At 40.1% G+C, this 26,002-nt stretch overlaps 1 protein-coding gene across 1 annotated transcript; it reads right to left on the reverse strand.

Moving 5' to 3' along the window:
- Positions 1-1,191: 1,191 nt before the first annotated feature.
- Positions 1,192-26,002, reverse strand: akap1b (A kinase (PRKA) anchor protein 1b). Its single transcript, XM_079679568.1, has 11 exons — positions 25,846-26,002; positions 19,227-20,830; positions 13,857-13,981; positions 11,460-11,586; positions 11,236-11,363; positions 10,026-10,203; positions 9,078-9,228; positions 8,077-8,144; positions 5,593-5,666; positions 5,448-5,513; positions 1,192-3,970 (listed from the first exon to the last, which is right to left on the reverse strand). The coding sequence occupies exons 2-11, from the start codon at positions 20,803-20,805 to the stop codon at positions 3,908-3,910; spliced, it is 2,559 nt and encodes an 852-aa protein (XP_079535694.1). The 5' UTR covers positions 20,806-20,830; positions 25,846-26,002; the 3' UTR covers positions 1,192-3,907.

The following is a 26,002-nucleotide window of genomic DNA, read 5'->3' on the forward strand; positions in this document are numbered from 1 at the left end:
GAAGAGAAAGAGACTTTCTTATTAATTCATTTAAGTTGTGATGTTTTGTAAAATAACTCACAATTTATCATTTTAATTATAATACCCTGAAAATGGAATGTGAATGAATTATTCTTATTAGAAATAAGGCAATGAGGCATACCAAATGTTTGTGATTTTGTTTGCATGTGTGCTAACATTTGTTTGTCCTCTGTGTTTGAAGATTTTCAACCTGATGCAAAGCTGATGAGATTCTGACGAAAAGTGTCATATAAATAACTGCTGAGCAGAAAATAAAGACAAAAAGGAAGAATCCGAGTTGTCCAATCGTCCTCTGTCGCCCTCCAGCCTCTCAAGTTTGGGCATAACACTGAAAATAGTCCAAAACCCAGAAGAACTTGACAGTGTCTGAGGAAGTTACTTAACGTAACGGCTCTGCGGATTGGTCCATTTGGACCAATTGGTCCATCGGGTCGTCGTTACGTAACTTGGTTCCCGGAAGAAACAAATGGAAAAATATAAATCTCCAACGAGGCGTTCTGGGGCAGCATAGACAGTTTTTTTCTGTGTTAGAGTTTTAGTAGCTACAGAGGGTGTATTTTGAGGGTTTGTGGCTCTGCAGACCGTTTACATGCAGAAAAACCTTCATAACACACAAGGGGACGGGTAATAACCAGAAAAGCATGTCATGGGACCTTTAAGACACTTGCACAAGATTTCTTTTTTGAGAATTTTTTTTGTTTTGCACAACATGCAGGTGAAAGCAGTACTGTGTTTTATATAAACGTTAAAGAGGGGGGAAAAAGTTTTTCCCAATTGCATAAATAAATAACCCTAATTTTGCCAATATTGATCACAAATAATTGTGATTATCATTTTGGCCATAACTGAGCAGAAGAATGTGTATTCAGTCAGTGTGTGGGAGAGAAACTCCCTCCGGAGGGAACACAGGGATTAGAGCTTTTGCAGACTATTGACATGCACAAACACCTATATAATTCACTACAGGAAAGGGCAAACTACAGTACATAAAGCATATCAGGGCCTCTTTAGGGATTCAAAATAACAATATATTTCAGGTATCGCATAATATTGAGACATTATTTATATGCCATACCTCAAATGTACATTGGACGACAGAACTTGAATTACCTAGAACTCCCATAAACACCTTCATTAATGAGCAATGAGTGGAGAAAAAAGTACCATAAACACTTTCAATAACTTTTATTTTTTCCCTTAATAGATCTGTACAATCAACAAATCAAACTTAAGATGAGCCTAGCAAAAACTGATCTGTACATGTTAAATGCTTCTGGGCACAAAAAGCTCCACACCCATTTAAATAATCAAAGGATGACTTGTCTAGCTATGCAAACACTTAAAATCAGTCCCACAGTCGAGAACATTGTGTGGAACAGGGGGAGGCAGGATGAACCAGAACAAACCAAAACAGAAACAAAAAATATAAATGTTCCCTTTATATCTTTCTCTCCAGTGTTATAGAAAAGTACAGTCAAATATCTTATTTACAGAGAAATGAACACAACTCTAGTTTGATCAAACTGATGTTTAAAAGGTGAGGGTTTGTCTTCAGTTATCTGGATTTAAAAATGAAGGGACAGACAGTTGATGTGAAAAGGAAGAAGGATGCACACAGGCCTACAACAGACGATATGGCTACTGCTCCCATTCCACACACACACACACACACACACACACACACACACACACACACACACACACACACACACACACACACACACACACACACACACACACACACACACACACACACACACACACACCAACCATTCCTGAGATACATTATTCAAATGATTTGATGTTAAGGTGTTTTGTTAACTTTCTTAGTAGTGCCAAAATGTACGATTAAAGCCCGCCCCTGTTCCCCATCCTGTCGTTCAATTTCTAAATAAAGCTGCCTTATTGCTAGGGTAACAGTGATTTCATGTCCATTGAAAAGATATTTCATAAAATATTCAACGCATTTCATGTTAATGTTATTTAGAATTACAGTCATTGTGGAAATCGATCCCTTTCCGCCTCATCAGGCCAAATCTAACATTGAAGCGCAAACACAGGGAAGGTCCCACACTGCATACACATTATGGTGATACATTTTAGTAGAAATCTGTACTTGGATGCAGACTGACGTGAAAACAAAAACAAGTGGTTATCCCCGTTCAGCAGGACCGTGTTCTTCAAATTTAGATAGGAGGGTTTCATAAAGTAGCATAACCTCAACTCATCCAAAGGTTTTAATAGAAGCCCCGAAATTCCTTTCACTTTTTTCCTATTTCCATGTCTGTTTCTTCACTGTGCGTTGAGTCGATCCAGATTTTCTTAATTCCGGTTTAAATTCCTAACTGGATAAAATGATCTGGATTTGGCCAAACAGTAACAAAGGACTCGTGTTGAAAATAAAGACAACAGGCTTATGTGTAAACTGACATCTATTTGTCCCGACGACTTCAAGGTTTTTATTCCGACAGAACAACCGTTTACATTATTTAAATGTTTTATGCCGATCATATCTTTTTCTTAATACAATTAGGGCCACATGTGAAATCAAATTTTAGATCTGACGAAAAGTAATTTTTTTCTGAGTTCTGAGATTAAAGCCTGACTTTTTCCCCAGAATTATATATTTTTTTAAAACATAATTTCCGTGCTCCTATTTCTCTTCAGTAATATCCTAACTTTTAACATTCTAAATGATACTTTAAGTATTCTGCCCAAATGTGTTTTTATTAATACAGTATACAGTATTGCACTCATGGGTCTTACAAGGTTAGTATGAAGACTGGGAGTTGACCCATACAGTCAGACTTAGATCAACAATTTGGACATGTTGCCATGACAACCAATTCAAATCCAAGCTCCTCAATGACGATATGAAGAACAAGGCCCTGCAGCTTGTGCACACCGTGCCGTTTGCTGTGCACTCTAATAACACTTAGTGGATCACACCTCAGTAAACCTTTGTCATGTTTGAACCAGAAGACACCCATATAGTAATTGGACCAACATGAAATATTGTTTGGTAAAACTCAATGTAGTGTTTCCTTCAGATTGAGATGTTTAACCATCTGTTAGCAAGTGTTTCTTGGAGGTGCCATCACCAAATGGGAGCGATCTTAACAATTCTGTCAGTTTTAAAAATCAAACATTTCTTAGAGGTTTACAAACACACTCTGTGTAACGACTCGGCTGTATACTGCAAAAAATGCATCGTGAAAACATCGAGTTGAAAAAAACCTTGAGTTTCGAATTTTCAAAAGACGTTTGATGGCATTTCGTCTGGGAGGTTGAACAGTTGTTGGAGAAAGCTGGGTTATAGGCTGGTGTGAGGTGCAGCAGCAGCAGCAGCAGGGTGCTCCACCAGGGACCACCATCACCATCAGTCTCTTTCCTTTCTGCCCCCACGTTGTATCCACACAAAGACCTGCTAATCTACTTTGAAATGTAGTGGTCACAGTCAGTGTTGACAGAGTGTCTGCAGAGTGACGGAGGCCTTCCACGATCCAGTCAGTGAGCAAAGGCCCAGAGCCACAAATTAGGTAGGATGGGAAAAATATTGGTTGAACCTTTATTTAGTTACAATATAGATATTAAAAAAGTTTTTTTTTCTTTACAAGTACCTCTTCCCTCTTTCTTTGAGTTATTTTTGTGTACAAGAACCAGTGGAGGGGAGGATTTTTTTTAAGCAGTGCTGTTCTCGTGGATTATGCCCGCAATTTTTTTAATTTCTTTTCAAAAAGGAAAGGGAAGAAAAGAGAACAAAAACGAAAGAAAAAAAGGAAAAGGAAAAACAATCTTCAATCCAGTGGTGTGTGTGTGTCACTGCTGATCACAAAAGAGTACGGAGGGTGGGGGTGGGGGGCGGAGATCAGAGCATTTTAGGAGTTCAAAATCCCTCCACCCAAACTCCCAGACCCCTCTCTGCCAGCGTGCGGTTCACTGAAATCACCTGAAACACCAAGAGACACAGTATTAAACACATTATAGAGACCTTATTCACATGATATGATGCTAGAATATAATGGAGAACAGGCCTGCACTGAAAAAGCTTATATTAATGAAGTTTGACAAGTCACAGTATGCAACTTGGACTTTATTGGCCGTTTGCTTGGTTAAATATGGCGTTCGCTAACAAATGATGGCATGCCAGAAATGTCAATTCCAATACCAGTGAAATTACACGATTTTCTAAACTCATTTTATTGCGGGGTTGAAAACGAATAGTTTCTTGACATTAGTAGTTTTATTGATGTAAAATAATATGCTAGTGCGAGGAAGTTAAACTGGTTATAATTGTATTTGGTTACACAAAAACTAAATATACAAGATTACATTTGACTATATCAACATTTTGTTAGAATGTACAGTCATACAATGCTATTGTATACTGAATAAGTCAGATTCAAAATAAGTCATTTATCCCAGGGGAAATTAGATTTTGTGAATGTTGCTCTAGTTAAGAATAAATTAAATAGAATAAATATATTTTATAAAAAATGTAAAATGGTAGGTCAAATAAAATGGAAGTCGAGTAAAAATGTGCACACAATGTATCAAATAAAAAAAGTTGAACGCATCAAAATTCAAGTCAGTGGAACATTAGTTAGCGCTGTTGTTTAACCAAACAGGACTGTACTACCCTGCTAACAGCTAACATTAGCTAGCTCTCCTCCTGCCTTTCAACACACTTGTTGACAATTTCAAAAAATAACCCAAAAATAAGGGGTGCATCTTTCAGACGGGTCAATAGTGTGTTTACTGTGTTCTTTTGGATTGTAACGTGACGGCGCCTGCATCCTACGTTCAGACTTAAGCCCTGATCCCTGTACCTACTTTACATACAGAAGAGTAGAAACACATACCGTCCCATTTACAGACTTCTGGCATAAACTTGGTAATAGTTCCCGTCACATCCATATTACAAATATGCAAATGCAACATGATCCCTTTTCTTTACTTAAACCTTACCATCTTCATTTCACTCTCTTCTCGACCCACAAAATAAAGTCTATTGCACATCTTAGTTTGGACAACGGGGATTGATCCCCGCTTGTTATGGTGGCACAAACATCCTAACACTGCAAAAGAACTGCAGGCACCTTTTAAAAAAATTAAACTTATTTTGTGTTAGTCGTCTGTAACAAGATTTTCTGTACTGTGTTAAAAAGATGTGCAAACTCCATTAACAGTAAAAAAAAATAAAAATCATAAAACTAATTAAGATGATTATGCTGTTGATATGATTATTACTTCAATGTATGCATTCATTTGAGCTCTTTTCAGGAACAGCTGTAGTGTCAAAAAAGTGTGTTCATAATGCAACAAAGAAATGTGGAAGTCTTTTCAAAGCTAGGCCATAAAAGCACCAGTATTCGGTGTCACATCCAGTACAGAGCAGTGCATTATGGATAATGTAAACACCGTACCTCTTCTCCGACCATGTTCCACAGGTGGACCAGAGGCAGTCCTGTGTTGTTGTCGTAGTTTGAGACCTACAGAGAGGGAAACACAGGAGGTCAGTGAGCTACAGAAGACTCACTCTGGTGAGGAGTTTAGAGAGGGGGGGCTCACCTGTGCGAGCAGAGCAACTCCTCGGGTCATCTCCTCCAACGCTGCTGTGGCCTCTGTGGAAAACCGATCCTCTCCTGGGGGGGGGGGGGGAGGAGACATTTCAGTACGTCAGAAAAAGAGCAACACAAAACCTGAAACTTCCTTTTGGTCTCGTGTGATTTATGTTGGTCAGCGTTCAACAAATAGTTTTTGACCATTATGGGTTTACCATCAAGGGGGCCAATAGTGCATTTTGCAATGTAAGTACAGAAGAACACCATTTGAGACACAGCCTTGGAATACTGGACCTGCCCTTGTAGTAGCAGGCCTATTGTTTTCAGGCATATAGAGGTTTATGGTTTATTGAGTTATTGGGTAAGTGTTAAGAGTTAACCTGTTAAGCTCTGAGCCTGTTTTTCAGGTCTCCGGTTCGAAAATGACATTCCCCGAACAAATGACCATATCTTCACTTCTAAAAAGGGGTAAATTAATAATCTTTTTTCTCAAAGCAATGATAAACCTGTGAGTTGGATGTAGAAAAGTCAGAATCAATATAAGAATTGTTTTTATTTTAAAGTATTGTTCAGATTGAACATAGTAAAAAATGTAAATTATTGTGTTAGTCCAAAAAAACAAACATTACTTATAGTGAAAACCACCCTTGAATGATGGGATAGTAGACTGAAAGCTTTAGGAATCCAAACTATAACATATAATAAGTACCCTGTATCAAGATGGATGCAAAACAAGTGGAAATTGGCCTTTTTAGAGAGGTTTAGCAAAAGAAAACCACTTCTGGGGTCATTTGGCCTATCTGTGGCCCCCCTTGGACGATTTTGATGATTGACACCTCTTTTTAACCATTAGAGCCAATGGAATCGAGGGGAAGTTCAACATACACACACTTTACCAAATAAGGAGTGAGAGTGACGCGTAGCCAGAATATCCAACACAGGAAGGTGTCATACACTCTGGAAGCTATCATTACATGTCTTTTACATATAAATTGAATTAAGGATTATAAAAAAACATTTTCAAAGTGACAGACATTGGATTAACATATGGATTAACCTTCAGCCGCGTTTTTATCGTTTTAATGCCATTGAAGACCACTTTTGATCAGAATAACAGCTAAAGGTGAGAATATCTCAGTTTTTTGCTACCTAAAGCTACGTCGTGTGTTGTCTTGTTTTGTTTCCCCTGTCGTGAGTTCTGATCGCTCAGTGATTATACCAATACCTCTAGAATCTGTGGAATCCCAGCTTGCTCGCAAAGCTTGTTTATGCAGATTCGATAAGTAATAAAGTATTTATTAGGGCTGTCAGTCAATTTAAAAATATTTAATCGCATGATTGTCCATAGTTAATCAAGATTAATCGCAAATTAATTGCATATTTATGATCTGTTCTGAATGTACCTTAGAGGAATATTTTTCAAGTTTTTAATACTCTTATCAACATAAAAGTGGACAAATATGTTTTATGCTAAAGTTTATTATCATTTGAACATTACAAATATTCACCTCAATTCAACCTGGAACCTCTATCATACAATACAAATGGTGTGTGTGTGTGTGTGTGTGTGTGTGTGTGTGTGTGTGTGTGTGTGTGTGTGTGTGTGTGTGTGTGTGTGTGTGTGTGTGTGTGTGTGTGTGTGTGTGTGTGTGTGTGTGTGTGTGTGTGTGTGTGTGTGTGTGTGTGTGTGTGTGCGATCGTGCGATCGTTGGAGCTATGTGCAACTCAAGGCATATGCTCGAACGGGAGCTGCCTGGACGATGCAATCATGTTGCGCGCACTATCCGTGCTGAGTGTGCTGACTGTTCCCACAATGTCCCACTGTCTGGCTACCTGCATAAAGTCAAGTGTTTGGCGCAGTTGTGGCGAAATGTCACTCCTCTGTTTTCATTTAAACAGCTCCTTATATCCTTTAGAGCAGCTAGCTAGCACCAGATGCTCACAACAACAACAATAATACACGTAAGGTCTCTCTCTCGCGACACACATACACACACCCTCCCGGTCCTCCCGATGGCCAGTCGGTGCATGCCGGTGAGCGTGGAAGTGTGGTCTGCCACAAGCGGGCGGCAGGAGCGGGGCTGTCATCAGCTTGTAGATGGTATTTTATACTTGATGCGCTCTGAAACTACGGGGTGGCCAAGGACAAACAATACACATGCCTTAATCGCGTTAAAATAATTAGTGGCGTTAATTTTTTTTGCGTTAACTTGACAGCTCTAATATTTATACCTAGAGTTCTGTGCTAAGTGCTTCAGCATTTTTTCGCTCAGGGCATATTTAAACACTTCTTGTGAGACTTTGTTTCGGTAAAAATGGTTCATATCATCAGTTAGCTGATGATATGAACACCGGCGGGGGCTATGGGGCTTGATAGGTAAAGTGGATATGACATATTCATAGTTTGTTAAATGTTAAGAAGCCCTTAGATGCTGTTTCTTGCAAGCATGGGGCTTAACAGGTTAAGACTGTTACACAAACAACGTTGTACCTGGAAGTGGGCCGATGCTGTCGAGCAATACTTCGGCGCCTTGAAACGGTAGTGTTACAAAATCAGATCTGAAAAATTAAAAAAAGAAATCAGTCAGACAACATGTTAAAACATATATCTCATAATATATAAATGTGCATTTCCTATGATAGCATTTAAAAAGAAAAGTTATCATCTGAAAAACGTCCACTTGTTGAGGACACACTCACAGAGATGGACTTCATAGACACATGTAAAACTTACTTTAGTCCCTTTTATAAATGTAAAATCCTACTATAGTTACACTTAAACAAATTATTTTCCATTTGGAACACCTGTAACTAAGCCATTTCCTATGTGGGGGGTGCTTGCAATTAAACACTGTTGTGCCTTCCTCTGTGTGACATAGTTGCGGATTAGGCATGTTGCTCGTCAAACCACCCACATTTAAGAAACAAAGCCGATAAATAATCGTCAAAGTGTGCGTGCAGGGAACTGTAACGGTGGTGGACTAATCAGAACAGAGTGGGCAAGCTGACCAATCAGAGCACAGTGGGCTCATAGGGAGGGAGGCAGGAGCTCCAACAAGCCGTTTAGGACAGAGAGTAAATACACATACTATACAGAGATGCTGTATGAGAAACCAATGTGAGTTTGGAACATTGAACAATGTAAATCTATTCTAGTAGACCTCAACAATTGAATTATGATCAGTATAAATGGCCATGTCATGGGACCTTTAATCATTCCAATTGGCCACAAAAGAAAATGTACAATTATGTGGATTAATTTAAGTTAAAGTAAAAAAATAAAAAAACATCTATAGGAAAATAAAAAACGAAAACTGCATTTTAATAGACACACAAAAGATCACGTAACCTGTACAAGGGTTACTCTGGGTCAAGCACTTTTGGAGAGCAGAGTTTGAACCGCTACAATGAAACTATGATGAGCCGGATTTAAGAAATGCCCTTCCATCCGTTTTTTCTACATTTCTTTTGCGAGAAACCTCTGACACTCACCTTATTTGCCGTAGTGTGTCGATCTTAACTCTGTCGTAGCCTCCGTAGTCGACGTATCTGATCTCCACTTCATTGGTTTCTTTGTCGAAGGTAATGACCTGAGCTCTCCACCAGGCTCCCTCCACCGCCGGAGCTGCACAGATCACACCAACTGCAACACACAGACAAATAGGAACAATATTAAAGTGGCCGGTAGCAGTAAAAGAGGGATTTCTAACTGATAAGGAGTTCTATGCTACTTTTGTTTTGCTTGAGTGTTAAAACATTCACATAGATTGACTTGTGCAATGTCCAATTTTGCAGTAAGCTCAACGGCAAAATAGGCAAAAATATCATGAATTAATTAAATAGTTTGTAGCTGCAGAGAAGTCCTGGCCTATAAACAGTATTCTACAAATAAATACAAATCCTTGTTGGGTACAGATCCTCTTGAAAAAAACATGATCATTTCAATATTTCTTCAATGTTCAGCTGCAAATGATTCACTGCATTTATTATGCAATGCAAGTGTATTATTAACCAATACAAAATCAGCTAATAAATAAACATTTAAATATAATCATGGGTTAGGACACCAAGCTGCAGTATATCAAGTATTATTTTAATTATAGTCAAATTAGATCCACTTTACCAGCTGGGAAATTATTGCATAAAAAAAAAATCATAATCCAGTTATTTCATGCATACGTTTCTCAAACATAATGATTACTTTTAGCGTTTACTTTTGTACTTTTAACAGTAATTCACAATATGGTATTGTTACTGTTACTAAAGTAAAAGATCAGCGTACTACTTCCAACTCCGTTATCATCTTGCTGTTAATATAAATCAAAGTGAAATGAACACAAACCTGTTTGTACGCTATAGTGTAAATCACAGATAAGAACGATCATGAACAGTGGGAGGTGCAGTTGTAGCTCTAAAACATCACTGTGTGACCCGGCCTACCTTCAGCGGGAGAGGGCAGGGCGGGGGTGCCCGGCTGGGAGTAGCAGAGGAACATCTGCTGGTCGAGGCTCCGCAGCGCGTGGTAGGTGGGGTGGGTGTGCTGCTGCACGAACACGTGACCTGCAGACATGATGTTCACCACGATCACTTCCACCGTCACCCCGCTGGGGAGCAGGAGCTGAGGGGAGGACAGGGAGGCAACAGTTAGCCACAGCATTGTAAAAGAACAGGCAGACAGCGGAGGCAAGAGGTTGCAGCAGAATTAGCCAGTCTTCACTAGCTCTGTATAATAATAAAGAATCAAATGTAATACTCTTCTCCTTGCACAAAAAGCCCTTAATGGTCAGGCACCAGGAAAAGTAACTTTTTTCCAAGTCGGAAAGAGGCTGTGATGTGCCCTGCTGACCGAACGGCTGCTTCACCATAAGGCAGAATATGAAGAAATAACAGAATCAGATGTGTGTGGACTCACTGCGGAGTGCAGCAGCAGCAACCGCTCTCGTTTTGAGCAGATCTAAAAGGTAAACACTGGCTGGCTAAAAAGTTCTAGATGTCATCTAATGCTGTATTCACTTAGTTTAGTTCTGCTCAAAGGAGAATGAACCTGCAGTGTATTTCTTTACCTCACAGAACTGCAGCACACTCTTGTGGTGCTTCACCATAACTCTATTGTGACCAGGGCTGTGGCTAATAACATTTCATAGTTTATTTGGTATGAAGTAAACCTGTTCTCTTTGTTTCAGCCAGCACTATACTTTAATTACACTGTTCATACCTTCTCATTCATTTCTCCACTAATCACAAATTTTGCATTTTCTAGTTTCAGACTTATTTTGTGCATGTTGTGTTAACTTGAGCGAAGTGTACCCACACTCATGAAGGTTTTGGTATTGCATCTTGTTCACTATCGCACTGAGCAAGTCCGTGACTGCAGACATCACCAGTTATTTTTTATTTGCATATGTCTGTTGTGCCAGAGATAGGCTAAACAGTTTGTGACATGACCATGTTACTCTAAAGAAAGACGGATCAAGAGTTGCAGAAACGACTGAAATGTGCCTCTTGACCCAACTCTCAGGAAAAGTATGTGATAAACTCCAACTAGCACCAAATTGTCTCTTTTAAATTCATGCTGCTGCCTACATCGTTTTTAGGGTTGAAAATAGGTTGCATTAAGTAAAAAGAGAGCAGCCAGAGAGCCCAGCTTTACCCAGGAGGTCATGGGAAGTGATGGCAATGTGAGTGGTGGTGGGGGGGGTGCGTATAGGTTGGTCAGGTCCAGATCTTTAAACTTCTTCCCGATCAGAGACAGGGCTTTGTCCACCTGCTGCTGCGTACCTGGAGAGAAACACAAGGTTTTAGGGGTGGTTAAAAACAACACTGATGATAACATTTGGAGTTTAAATCGTTTGAATGTGGGTTTGGGGGGCTCACCCTCTATGTGGCAGATCTGGAACTCCTGAGTGTAAGGCAGGGTGGAGATATAGATCTTTGCACCCGAGTTCTGCTTCAGGAAACTCACGTATCGTCCCTGCTTCCCTATTAAACGCCCTACAAGATGCTGGAGCAGGAAGGAAACAAAAGTTAATTTACACAACCGTGGACCAAACATATCCAAAATAGAAAATAAAACAGATCACTAATTGAACCCTGGACATCTTAATATATATCGTCTCAGCTACTTTGAACTAAAACAACACTGGCTGTGCACTCTGCGCAGTGGTAACTACTCTGGAAAGTTATTTATTCCAAGAGGGGATTTGGTCAGCATGTTGTCACATATGAATCAATACATTTCAAGATTCTAGCCCACTGTATTAAATGTAGGGGTGCACCGAATGGGAAATTCTTGGCCGAAACCGATACCGAAAATAGGAAACAGTTGGTCGAAAACCGAATGCCGAAAATGATTAATAGAAATATATATATAATGTATACATTTTTTTACCAATGTTGTTCAGCTACCTGATTATGGAAAAAGACATGATTATGGCAAAACTTAACTTAAATAATAATCACTATTATGGCTCCATAAAACATTTATTCAGCACTTTTGAATGCATACAGTACATTAATTCCAAGTCAAGTGCATTTTCTTTTCTCTGTAGGATAACTACAACAAAGTGCATTCAGAACAAAGCCAAGGTGCTTTAAAACTACATAAACATCTAGGCCAGTAGGCCTACAACAAAATAGTGTAAATAAAGACTGTAACAGCCAGGCCTTCAACAACAACAAATGCACCTATAAGTGCATGCATACAAATGTGCAAACTGGATAAATCCACATGAATGTAACTATTTACAAATTAAATTACAATTCAATTTCAAGAATCTGTAAATAAGGCTGTCTGTCCTCATAAGCAAAGTAGTAAACATTGTATAAAGATAAATAAAGTGAAAACTGGATACAAAATCCACAATCAATTACAAATTAAATTACAATTTCAAGAATCTGCAAATAAGGTGGTCTGTCCTCATGAGCAATGAAAACAACATTGTATCATTTAGATACCGAAAGTACAATATATTGAGCACTGTGCTGCTGTCATTTCCCCATAATGATAACCTGAGATGGTGAATTATAACTCACAATGAAAATTGTTCAGGAAAGTGGGTATAGAGTAGACATGTAGAACTAGATAAGCTTATGATAAGCCAGCCTTGTCTACTTATTAAGGAAAAGTGGGAGGTTCTTTTTAATGAACAGTAGCTTCTCTGCTTTATCAGCCATAAGTCTGTTCCTCCTCTCATCAAGCACATGAGAGGCAGAGCTGAACAGTCTCTCGCTGTCAGTGCTTGTAATTCGATACTCCGCATATTTGTCCGGGTGTTTTGATTTCAAGTGGTGGAGTAATCCCGAAGTGGTGAAAGTCTTTGCAGTTACACCCCCTCGAGAAATGTCAGCTGAACACGTTTTACAAATCGCAATCCGCGCCTCTTTCTCTGATATTTTTAAATATCTCCAAGCGCCAGACATGTTGGCTGTGAGCCAGCCGTGAGCATGGTCGCGCGCCGTGCTTGTCGCCGCGTTTTGATTACGTCATCACAACAACACGTTAGCTTACCAACGTAACCCTGTTCTGACATTTGGTGATATTTTTTCGGTGCTAAAACCCTTTCGGCCGAAAGAGCCTTTTTAACAATTTTCGGCCGATAATTTTCGGCGGCCGAATATTCGGTCCATCCCTAATTAAATGTTCCATTTTGAAAGTTTATCTTTGAAAACGGATCAACTTTTTTTTTTATCCATTAAGTTTATCTTTGAAAACGGCTTTGGTAATTTCCTTTAACCACTGGGCAAATGTATCTTTTAGTGACTGTTTTTTTTGTAACAGGACTTGTTTGAGCAGCAGATACATGTGCTATTTCCTGTTGGTAATTTGACAAGACTACATTGTAAATGGTTGCTGTACATTGAAAATTCCCCTTATTTAACTTTTGGAGGGGTGAATTTGCTGACTTGAAAATGAAAGATATAAATAATAAAAAATATAAATCGTTATCATGCCGCAATATAATTTATAGAGTTAACTTAACTGAGTCAAGGGTGCAATTTTCCTTGTTTCTTGTCTGCATGAGGTTGCCAAAGTCAAACAATTTGAAACCCTTCCCCTTAGAATCAAGACTGACATCAATATTGACTTTAAAAATGTATATTGCCTACAATTTTAAGCTTTTATCCTAATTCCTTAAATATTATCAATAGCCAATATAACATTAAATAACTGATTTGCAGCAAACATTAGTATTTTTTCAGAAATGGTGTGAAGGGGGATCAAATCCCGCCACACTTAGATTTCAGGTTTCACTTCCAGAAGCCCGGACTCACTTTTGGCACCTCGATCTCCCAGATGACGAGGTCGGAGGTGGAGGCGGCGCCGTGGTTACTCTGGATCTCCCCAGCCCCCATCGTGCAGCCGCTGTCCACAGAGTCCATACTGTTCACATCAGAGCCTGCACACACACAGAGTCATCGGTCACATTTTGGTAGCGTGATATGAATTCAAACTAATGTCAATGACTTTTGGTTTTTGCAGTACAGGTATATTACTATTGTATTACATACAAATAAAAGCGATGTGTGTCCAAACATCATTCTACCTCTTATCACTCTACTTTCAAATGGGAGGGAACTTGTCTTATGGAGGAGAAAAGAAAAAAAAATACAACTGATGCGTTTATGGCTCCAAATATCAATGAAAATAAGATATAAGCCCACATGTGTTTAGGGAAGAATTGCCTGCCCCATAATAGAGGTTGCCTAGTAAAAAGCCAAGGCTGGTTTTTAGTTTTAAATAAACTATTAGTGAGAAACCTGAATCTGAGCAAAAAAGGAAATTTGGAAGCCAAAAATACCGTTTCACAGTTTTCCCCCCTCTAAAATAGAGGGGCCACCTAATTTGTAATCTGAAAAACCACAACCATCCAAACTGGGAATCGTCTTTGGAGAAACTGAATGCTGAAAACTTTGTTAAAATCTCAACTATGTACTAACTGTATATGCTTGAAATCCACATGGAGAGACAGTTTGAAACACTGCACAGCATTAATCCGGTGGATCGATAATGTACCAAATTGTCAGAAACGTGGCTGCTGCTAATCTACAGATTTGCTGGGTCCACTGTTTGCTAACCTTGACACACAAAGTTCTCCCCAAAATCTGACAGTAGCAGCGCTTCCCCCACATAGACTGTGAGCCGCGGTAGTTTAGGATGGTAGCGGCCAGTCACACCAGGTAGGCAGCAGCATATACATTTTTTTTAATGCGTTTTCTTCAGGGACGTTTTCATTTTTGTTCAAACCCGCGACGCTCTGCAGAGCCACAGCAGCGCTTCTTAATTTTTTACCAGGGAAGTGGTCGGAAGTCGGCAAGACCTGAAATCCGGAAAAAACTCCCTCCATGGGGAGACAATTCCTCGTGCATCAGGAGACACCCTTTGAATTACTGTTAAGTTAGTGCAGATTGCCCTCAGTCAGTGTTCTTCATTTCTTCAAAGACAGCCTTCAGATTTTGCCCGTTATTTGAAAAAAAGACGGCAATAGTGACTTCGGCCAACAGTACTAAATCACATGGCCCAACAACACGTATCGGCTACTGCAATAGCAGAGTTTCCCCTAGGATGGAGTCATAGCAGCGGTGCTAAGGCACGCAGGCCCAGCAAAATGTGAGCACGGAGCGTGTGGAATTTTTTTGGGTGTGCGCGTGCGAAGTGCGCCCCGCCAATATGTTTCTATGTGTCTGCCAGCACAAGAAAGGCTCTTGAGGCTCTACAGGTGTATTTTGCTAAATCACCTTTATTGAACATACAGTAACACAAATACTACACATCCACATAAGAAACAATCAAAATAAAATGTATGCAATTTCATTATGTTAACCTGCTTTATTTGGGGGTGGACCTCACCTCCCCTCGGGGGTTCCGGGTGCATGCACCCCCGGGAAGATTTGTTTTTAAATGTTGAAGTTAAATGCATCAATCTGGTGCACTTTTAGCACAAAATGAATATATGGATACAGCTCTCAACAGACTATATTAAATAGATAAAGGTGTGATCTCTCTCGCTGGCTCACACTGGCTCCGTGGCGATGACGCGAGCGCCACGTATTATTCTTTTAATGTATATAAGGGCTGCTGAATGTATATAGGGGAAGGTCACCTCCTTATTTGCCAAAATGCCTGCTCTGTGGAGACTAACACAGCTAAAGTTTAAAAAGGGCTGAAATAATTCAAGTAACTGTTACTGAATTTTTTTTATTTTTTTTTATCTGGTATATTTACCCGATATAATGTACTCCACATCAAAATATATTAAACTACAACAATACATGGCAAATGTAAGTACTCTTCTATTTTCCCCATACAACGTCTCAAAAAAAAAAAAAGGTATCGTTGGAGAATCTTCTCTGGAGGGTCGAAAATTTGAGAAAATAAGGGAATCGTTAACAAAGTTCCTTAAAAAAAATCAAAATAATGAAGCTGGGAACTTGTACTTTTGTCCACCAGTTACTGGGAGATGTGAACCCTGTTTTGTGAAGGCACAGTCTCCCTGAATGTAAAATATTTCACCCTCAATCACTAACATCAGGTGAAAATCACCCCAACACGTGCCTTTTGAAAAATGCAACTCAGACAGCAGCAACAAAATTAAGGTCACGTGAACACAATTGCGTTGGTGAAAATCACCCAACGTTATTTTTCTAGGGTGAAAGGTGTGCAACAGAAGGTAGACATTAGGTCTGTCAAAGCAGCCCCACGACAGTTTGGATAGTCCTTCCAAACCAACACGTACCCAAGACCGAGAAAAGGGACGAATGCACTTAGACAGTCTACTACACACATTTCTGGCGGAGAACATCATGGGTAGATGACATCAGTTTGTAATGGTGAATAAAGCTGCAGCAATAGGTATCGTGCAATATGATTGTCAGTTTTGCTTATGTGTAATCTGAACCCTTTTCTTTTTTTAATTTATTCAAGTTTATTTGTTTTCAACATTTTAGAGAATATTTGTTAAATCGCAGAATGTATAATGGCACTTAAATTAACTTTAGGGGTGAGTTTTTGCAAATGCTATGTATTTAGGGATGGGTACCAAGCCCCGGTATTAAACTAGCCCCGGGGCTGAATTATTAAAGACCGTGGTACCGTTAAGCTCCGACGTTAACGGTCTTTTTATCGTTACTGGAGACATGTAAAAAATATGTATTATTGCAGTTTTAGTGTTGCCAACTCAGTTTCTAATATGCAATAAGCGTGCAAAATGCCTCTTTTTAGTATTTTCGATCTTTCCAATCCAGGCGAGAGATCTCTCTCCCCCGCCTGCTTGCGAGGGGGCGGGGCAGTTTACACACGCAGCTGCTACATGCAGCAACACACACACGGAGGAGATGGCAGAGAGAACGCACTCCGAGGTGTGGTTAAACTTTACCCGTCTTGATGTGGACAATGCTCGTTGCCAAAAGTGCAATAAGAGTTTAGCATATAAGGGCCGTAACACGAGCAATTTGTCTAAACTAGGGATGCACCGAATATTCGGCCACCGAAAATTATCGGCCGAAAATAGTTAAAAAGGCCCTTTCACCGAATGTCAGAGAACAGGGTTACGTTGATTATACTCCGCATATTTTTCGGTGTTTTGATTTCAAGTGGTGGAGTAATCCCGAAGGGGTGAAAGTCTTTGCAGTTACACCCCCTCGAGAAATGTCAGCTGAACACGTTTTACAAATCGCAATCCGCGCCTCTCTCTCTGATATTTTTAAATATCTCCAAGCGGCAGACATGTTGGCTGTGAGCCAGCCGTGAGCATGGTCGCGCGCCGTGCTTGTCGCCGCGTTTTGATTACGTCATCACAACAACACGTTAGGTTACCAAAGTTATAGGTGCATTTGTTGTTGTTGAAGGCCTGGCTGTTAGTCTTTATTTACACTATTTTGTTGTAGGCCTACAGGCCTAGATGTTTATGCAGTTTTAAAGCACCTTGGCTTTGTTCTGAATGCACTTTGTTGTAGTTATCCTACAGAGAAAAGAAAATGCACTTCACTTGGAATTAATGTACTGTATGCATTCAAAAGTGCTGAATAAATGTTTTATGGACCCATAATAGTGATTATTATTTAAGTTAAGTTTTGCCATAATCATGTCTTTTTCCATAATTAGGTAGCTGAAGAACATTGGTAAAAAATGTATACATTATATATATTTCTCTCTATATATATATATATATATATATATATATATATATATATATATATACACATATTTCTATACACACATATATTTCTATATATATATATATATATATATATATTTCTATACACACATATATTTCTATATATATATATATATATATTTCTATATATATATATATATATATATATATACATATACATATACATATATATATATATATATATATATATATATATCTATTAATCATTTTCGGCATTCGGCCAACTGTTTCCTATCTTCGGTATCGGTTTCGGCCAAGAATTTCCCATTCGGTGCACCCCTAGTCTAAACATTTAGTAAAAGTGCACCACATTCAGACGGAGGAATGCACCGGGTTCGACTGTCTTTCTAGCAGCTCTGTAGCCCCATCCACGAGTAACGTTTCCACGTCAGGTGTTATGTATGCTAGCAGCAACACAGAGTTAACTACATTATACAAACATGGGTTAATGATTAGATTTAACTGAGTTATTTATTTTGTTAAAGTTTCAGCTATTCTGTTTACAATTCTGTCAGATTATTTAATACGATTTGTTAAAACATTGTTGTTTCTTTTGATGTGAAATATTATGTATTGAATTTAAATAAAAAGCAATGTTGGTTTTGTTCACAATTTGTTTAGTTAGTTTAGCTTATTTTTTTCTCCAAAAGAACCGATAAGAGTACCGTTAAAAGACTGGACCGATAAGCGGTATCGATAAAAGTAGTAGTACCGTTAAAACCTTAACGATACCCATCCCTATATGTATTTGATTAAAACGTTTTTTTTTTTAAAAAGGAAACCAGGCAGTTGTTATTTTTCAACGTTGTCTGCTTACGTCTACATATAAGAGGCCAACCAGCCTGATGTGCTTCAGGTCATTGCGCTTACATTCTGTACAAACGTGACCACATGACACACTTTGAGTGACAGTCCCCTTATTCGCACATTCAAGCAGAAAGGCATAATGAAATGTAGACAGAAATATCTAAGTTTTTGGAATAAAAGAAGGGGGAAACCTGAAAAGAGAGAACAATGCTGCCGGAATAAATACATTTAATTAAAGCAGAACAACACTTTAATAAATTATTTAATAAATACATTTCAAAGGAATAGATAATTATGGGAAATAATCAAAAGTGCAACATTTAAAAATGAGATGATATCATATTTTAGCATTAAGTAATTAAAGCCTACTTTTATTTGTAATATTACTTTTGGAAAATGTAATGGCATATTTAACGAGTCATGTTTTTGTTGTTGTATTTGTTCTGTTCTGTATAGTTTACAACACAATGGTTTGAATCAAAAGGGATTCAAATAAAATATCAGCTGTGAGCTTTTTATTGTCCGTACACACAATACCTCAGAAAAGCAATGGTAGATGACAAGATACTACCACAGTATACCTCCTGATTATGACATTTTAAACATTCTCCATCAATATCAAGTATCATGCCACAGAGATAATGACAGAATGATGGCTCACCTCCGGACTGGTCCGTCTCTGCCTCACACGTCCCGTGGGCTCCGTTCCTCAGACCCATCCCATTGAGCCTCTTAATGTCACACACAGCATCCTCTGAATTTTCCTCAGTAATGGCCAACACTGACGCCTCCGCGGCCGCCTCGTCCAGCATTTGAGGCGGCTTGGCTTCTCTTGCTGACAAGTCTGTAACCTGCATGGCGTTGAACATGCTGTTCTGGAGGTCCTCGTTGCTGATGCCGTCCTCAGAGTGGCACGTGCTGCAGGCCGAGTCTTCCGCCAGCGCCGCAGATTCCTCGCCTTTCAGTTTCGCACTTAGCGAGGGCGAACTGAGCGCCGCTTGGTGCGAGGGCGAACTGAGCGCCGCTTGGTGCGAGGGCGAACTGAGCGCCGCTTGGTGCGACGGCACTACCCAGTGGCTTCTCTGTGCGTGGTTTGTCTGATGAATCTCGTGTATGACCTCCACGGGCTCCCATACCGGAGCCGAGGAGCATCCGTTGGGAATCCCTTGCTCTTCCTCTCTACAGCCCGTCTGAGAGGGGCTTGTCACAAGGTGCTGTGCTGATGCTACTATTGGTTCCTCTTTGGAGAATAGTCTGCCGCTGTCAAGGGCTGTGCTGCTGTCTGTGCCCTGGCAGCTGGTGACACCGAGGACCTCCTGGGTGGCTGCCGAGATGACCTCAGTTATGAGGCCAGCTGCTAGGAGCTCCAGATCCTGCTGCTCTCCACAGCCTCTGTGCACCTGGACGTCCTCAGATACGGAAGTGAACTCTGGGCTCAGGGAGGCAGGCGTGCTGGTTAGAATGTGTTGTTTGAAATCCTGTTCTGAAGGGGGTGTCTCTAGTGTGCTGCCTTCTGATGGCCTCACCATCTGCACTCTGGCTGGGGTGATGGCACAAACCAAGATCTCGTCTTGTGAATTAACAGCGCTGTATTGTTTCGCGACTTCCCCCTCGGGCTCTGGCCTCTCGACATCGGAAAGGTATGTTGTTTTGAGGGAGGAGCTGGTGACTTTGGTAGACTGGCACGGCAAGATAACATCTTCAACGATGTCTTCTGGTGTAGAGGCTGGGTCTTTGACTAGGCGTATCTCCGGTTCTTCTACGGAGGCAGGTGCTGAGCTTTCCTCCTGGTATTTATGGTCTTCCGACGACACCTGCAGGGTTTCTTCATCTCCAGGTGAAGGTAGAGGGGAGACCGAGGGTTTATGGACTTCCTCTTGTCCTATTCTGCCAAGGTGAGGGGCAGCTTCCTCTGAACTTTGTTCTTGTAAAGGCGCCGCTTCAGTGTGCTGGACATGGACCTGGGAAATATTTTCATGTTCTGTTCTCAGGTTACCGTCCTTTGCAGGTCTGTGAGTTGGGCTTTTTGTACCATTTGTGGGGGATACAGTGCCTTTGTCAACCACACCGTTGCTCCCTTCTGTGGTAGATGCTTTAAGGCCCATAGCAGTTGGAGTCCCCTCTAGGCTGTCATGGCGGATGAGCCGCTCTTTCTTCCGTGAGATGTACCACCACCAGCCGATCAGTGCAAGGACTCCGGGCAGTGTGTAGGGCACAACAGAGCGAAACCTCAGCGGCATTTCCTCAGGACACTAACAGCTACACCTGAAATACAAACACAGATAGGTATTAGTTAAGTGACACTTCACATTAAATAAAGAAGGTATGGCAAATATTTGGAAACCTGTGTGGAACTGCCCGTTGGTTGTAAGTTGATTCAAGAGTTAAGCTTTAGTCTTTCACCCAACATATAGTGGTAAATATAAGAGATGCCATGTGCAGCGGCGAATGAAAAAAACTTTACTTTCCATGTTTAAAATCCTCTTAAATATAGATTACAAAGGCATTCCACTTGTATATTCACATGAAAACTACCCAACTCTGCAATTGATGAGGTCAGGATCATAGCAAAAGCTAAAATCGGGGTTACTGGACCCATGGCACTGAAGAAGTCTTTGATAGTTACCTGGAAACTTGACACTTTGGATATCCTGATCTCGTTTTTTGCCTTTAATGTTTCAATATTTCTTATGCAGATCTACAGTCAACCATGAACAACAGTGTAACCAGTTGAGAACCTTTAGTTGCAATAAGTGTTGGGCACCAAAACTAAGTTGTAAATTAGATCCAAATGGAGCACGTGCTTTGACCCTCTGCCCGCTTCGAAGTTTGTGAAATCAAGAAGCGATTGGCTCAGTAATGTGGTGCATGGTGAGCAGACAAAAGCCACAAATAGAAAAACAACAGTTGAGCCTTAAAGGTGCACCAGATGAACCTCTCCACAATCCAAAGGTACATTTACTCTCGATGTGAATCAAGTTACCACCGGAGTACGTTGAGTCTTAAACACCTCTTGCTGGCCGAGCACACAGCTGATGCTGACATTTCTTTCTTTTAAAAGCAGTGGCCAGGATCAGAAAACTTGATTTACTGCCTGCTGTATGTTGGAGCCGTTGTTTGCAGGTGCACCAAATCAGAACTAGAAAAATTATTGATATCATTCCAAAGCAGATTTAATTTACAGGTTCAATAAACTATATGCAATGTGAATATACATTGTGTAAAAGGTTTTAGAAATATTAATAAGTGATATAGGGCATGTGACCTACTTTGACCCACTCAATCATTTTAAATCAAGAACCATTACAATTCCGAATTGACGAGTGAACTGCTAAAATCCAAAACGTAACCCGACCCACACTGGGTTGAAGGTCACAGGGGTGACTAAATGTGCAGCTTGTACTCTGGAAATCTGCCCCCAGTGAACACATTGGAACAGACCTCTGCAACTCCTGCCGTGGTGACTCTGTCCAAGTTAAAAAAAGGACATGTGCACATGCCTTTCCTTAACAAACCTGGCCAAGCCTGCCTCCACCACTAAGAATGCATCACATGGTTTGGCTATGACTCAATCATATCCGCCCATGCTCCCAGACACGGACGTCCATTGCAGCCACACACAAATATATTATATGTATATATGGACTTTTGACCTCTATGGCGGCTGGCACTACCACCTGCTCTACGTAACCAACTGTTGGCCTGATGCAGGCTAGCAGTCCTTGGATATACTTTCCACATTAGTAACAGAAAGAACTGCCTTAAAGGAAGTTGTTGTGCCAGAGCAAATTTGTTTAAGATAACAGTTTATGTGTTAATAAAAAAAAAAAGGACATGCATTATGCGGCACCATCAGGGAAAACCCTGGTTGCGTCAATGGTTCAGCAGCCACAGTTTTCTATTAATTTTAGCAACATTTAGGGTCAGCCTACAAACATACATCATCACTGCACCACTAAATTGGTAAAAAAGGATTTCATATTTAAACCCTAGAAGCTTAACTGTTCTTTACTTATATTATTATTATATTGCACCACAAGGAGCACTGCAACAACATACATTGGAGTATCAAAGTGGTTATGGTTAGGGGGACCAGGGAATACAACTAATCTGAAGGAATTCATTTCAGAATCCGGTTTATTGCCAGGTAAGTTTACACATACAATGAATTAGCTTTGAATTAGTATGGTGCTTAAATATTAAATGATTTTCATCTAAGCTGAGATCCATGGATGTAACCTGGGTTGAACAACACGGTATTTATCTAAATGTAAATCTAATGATTTAATCTGCTCCACCATATGATGCTTTAGAATTATTAATGCAAGAAACTAAGTGGTTTATCAAAAACAAATGTAATCAAAATCTAATACATTTTCCCCTTTGATTTTTTCAAACAGACTTTCAGTCTGCACCTGATAGGGGAGCTCTAAGGGTGAGGTTAAGTAAAAAGTAGTTCAAAAACGTGATATAACATACATTTTTGTACTTAAGATGCAGTTAAGTGTTCAAGATTAAGTTATTCTTAGTTGTACATTCAAGACTGCTAAGACATCAAAGTTCTGAAAGTCAGCTTTCACAAAGCATTGCACCAATATGATCCATTGTTTGAAAAGCCAAACAAGCCGTTACATGTCAGAGCATCCTTGAAAGCAGCAACAGGAAGGATTTCTAAAATGGCCCATCTGTGCCACATGTTGATCTCAAAAGGGAAAGTATTGACAATGTAGATTTGAAGTGAATACAACAGTTATGATACATCAACAATATGGCAATTGAATATGCCGTTTAATAATAACAATAATTAAACTACTGTTACTCCAAATAGAAATTCAAACTTGAACAAAACTTGAGATACCATTCAAATAATTTCCTTAAAAGAAAGCTTTATTTTAAAACAGCAGATCCCAACTTTAAGCACAACTCAAAAGACGTATTGTGAGCGTTGCAATCTAATTTAATTTGTCCAAACCCTGCTGCTTGCTGTTCATCAAATTTCCTACAAAAATAAGTAGGGGGAGACTTGCAGAAAACTTAAAAGTAAAGGAAAAATTAATAGAAACATGTCTGACATCAAATAATAAAACAAAATGGACAGTCCCTGATCTCCAGAATTAAAATGACATCAATGGATTGCTCCAAACATAAATCATGGCCACCTTAAGTGTTACAGAAAGGTAAGGATGAACCTGTACATGTGAAATGGAGGCCAGCACTCCAATCACCTTGGGCAAGGTTACTACCATTTCAGCAGTCAAACTAACCTAGAGCTTTTCTTACAGGTCGGACTGTGTTCATTTGTGCTTTTCATGACCTTTAAGTCAAGAATCACACTGTGACCTTGGATAGGGGAGTGGTCAGGCTGTAGTCAGGCTGTATTTACAACGTGCTGAGCACAGGGAACCTAAGCAGCTAGCACACTGTATACAGAACAGTCTCTCTATGCCTTACCGACAACACACCGTTACTCTGTACTAACGGAACATGGCGTCAGAACTAGAACTAGATAAGGAGAAATATTGGTTAGTAGGCTGATACACAATGTTAAGTTGAACACGTGAAACGTTTTACAAGTGTTTCACCATGTCCACCGAGCAGACACGTTGTATGGAGTTCCCGGGAACGCATTTGTTAAGGTTGACACTTTATAACCATTATAACACCTGCGAGTGAGCCGCGCATGTGCAGATTGCAAACCAGCGCGCTGTCTGATTGTGCATCAAGGAGCTACACTGCTACAATTTAATTGAACTAACCTTCATGTTAGAGAGCGTTACAACAAACACAATTTAGCTGACAAATATCCCAACCCAAATAGTTGAATTTCCCTTTACAAGCACATGTCACAGAGAAGATGTGCACCTTAGCCATACAGAGTTGTCTGTTCACGAGGGTCATAATGCAAACTTTTTGCAAAACCATTGCCGCTAGCTACGTGCTAATAATACCCACACAGTGAGTGTGACTAGCAACAAATAATCCCATTCACGTTGTCTCGTGTGGAAATTAGCTCAATACTATATTTACAAACTCTGCCGTGTAACGCTACAACAATTTCATCACAACACAGACCAGCTAAAGGCATTAGCTCGTAAACTAGCGAGTGCATTGACTGCCCTTATGAATTTGCTAGTTTAAGGTTTCATCGCAGTAAGCTTGTGAAGGGTAACGGTGCGTTTTACATGTCAGAAATAAGACTCTGGGCTAGCATGTTTCCCATCACGAGTATGTGCAACTACAGTGCTTTTTGTACTTCAGTTAACATAGCACAACCCTTCATTGAAACTATAAACGTGGGCGGTATGTTAGCATGCAATGAGAACAATTTAGAAACTGTAATTTCATTATTGCCGCTCGGTGCCTCATAAACATGCCGAATTGATCAGGAAACACTGAACAGCCACATAAATACAAGTCTCAGGCGATACCATTCACATCGTTTAGACAGTAAGGTAAATTGACAGATAAATACAGCGGGTTTGACGTAACATGGTCGGCAATGAAATCCGGTAACAGAGGTGGCTGTGACCTAACGCTAACGTGACACTGCTGGGAATAGAGCATGGCAGGCTGGAGGCCGCAGTGAAGGATACAAAGTGTGAAGTTAGCAGGCTAGCCCCGCACACGGGATACAATGTAAAAACGTCTATGGACATTAACACGAATTAAAATATCGTGGCAGCTCATCTCAAAACCGACGCCTCGTGTTTTGAGCTAGCTTTAGGCCACAAAATAAAAGGCAATTCTTCACACAGCTTTACAGCAAATGCACCAGTGGGGTCCCAGACTGACGCAGGGTTTAAGGACGCTTCTGTAGTGCTGCTCTCCTGCATGGGCCGCAGACCTTCCCGTTAGCCTATTAGCTGGCCTGGCGAAAAAAACAGCCGACTAACTTACATTCTTACTGCCGACATCCTATAGTCATTCATTACAATGCAAAACACGAGAAATGTGTGTTAGTAAGTGCAAAGAGCCCCCATGAGAAAGGGAATTAAGGTAATCTAAATTACACAACAGGGAAAGAGGCTAGCTTCAGTATGCTGACTATGTTAAAGGAATATGTGTAGGCTAGTTCAATGACATGGGATTACTCCACTCAGTCGGTGACACAGTAAACCCTGGACAGCTTGCAGGGACGCCAACAAATGTTAATGGATGTGGTTTTGTAGCTTTATGAGTTGATTTGAACTAAGTCACGCTGTTCGAACATGGTGCAGATGGCTAAAGGCTTGCATGGTCCTTCACCTACGTTGCATATGCGCTCTTTTTAGTTTACTTACAGTATTTTAAGGTCCTCGGTGCCGCCACGATGAGATCAATATTGATGGTAAGAGTTTTTTAAACGTGTCCCTGTGGAAAGTCAGCCTCTCCTCCCCACGTGTAGACCGACGAGCAGTACCAGTCTAAAAAAAACAGACTAAACAGCTGATGAAGTCT

The sequence above is a fragment of the Notothenia rossii genome (assembly GCF_949606895.1).
Source record: "Notothenia rossii genome assembly, chromosome: 4".
Lineage (NCBI taxonomy): Eukaryota > Metazoa > Chordata > Actinopteri > Perciformes > Nototheniidae > Notothenia > Notothenia rossii.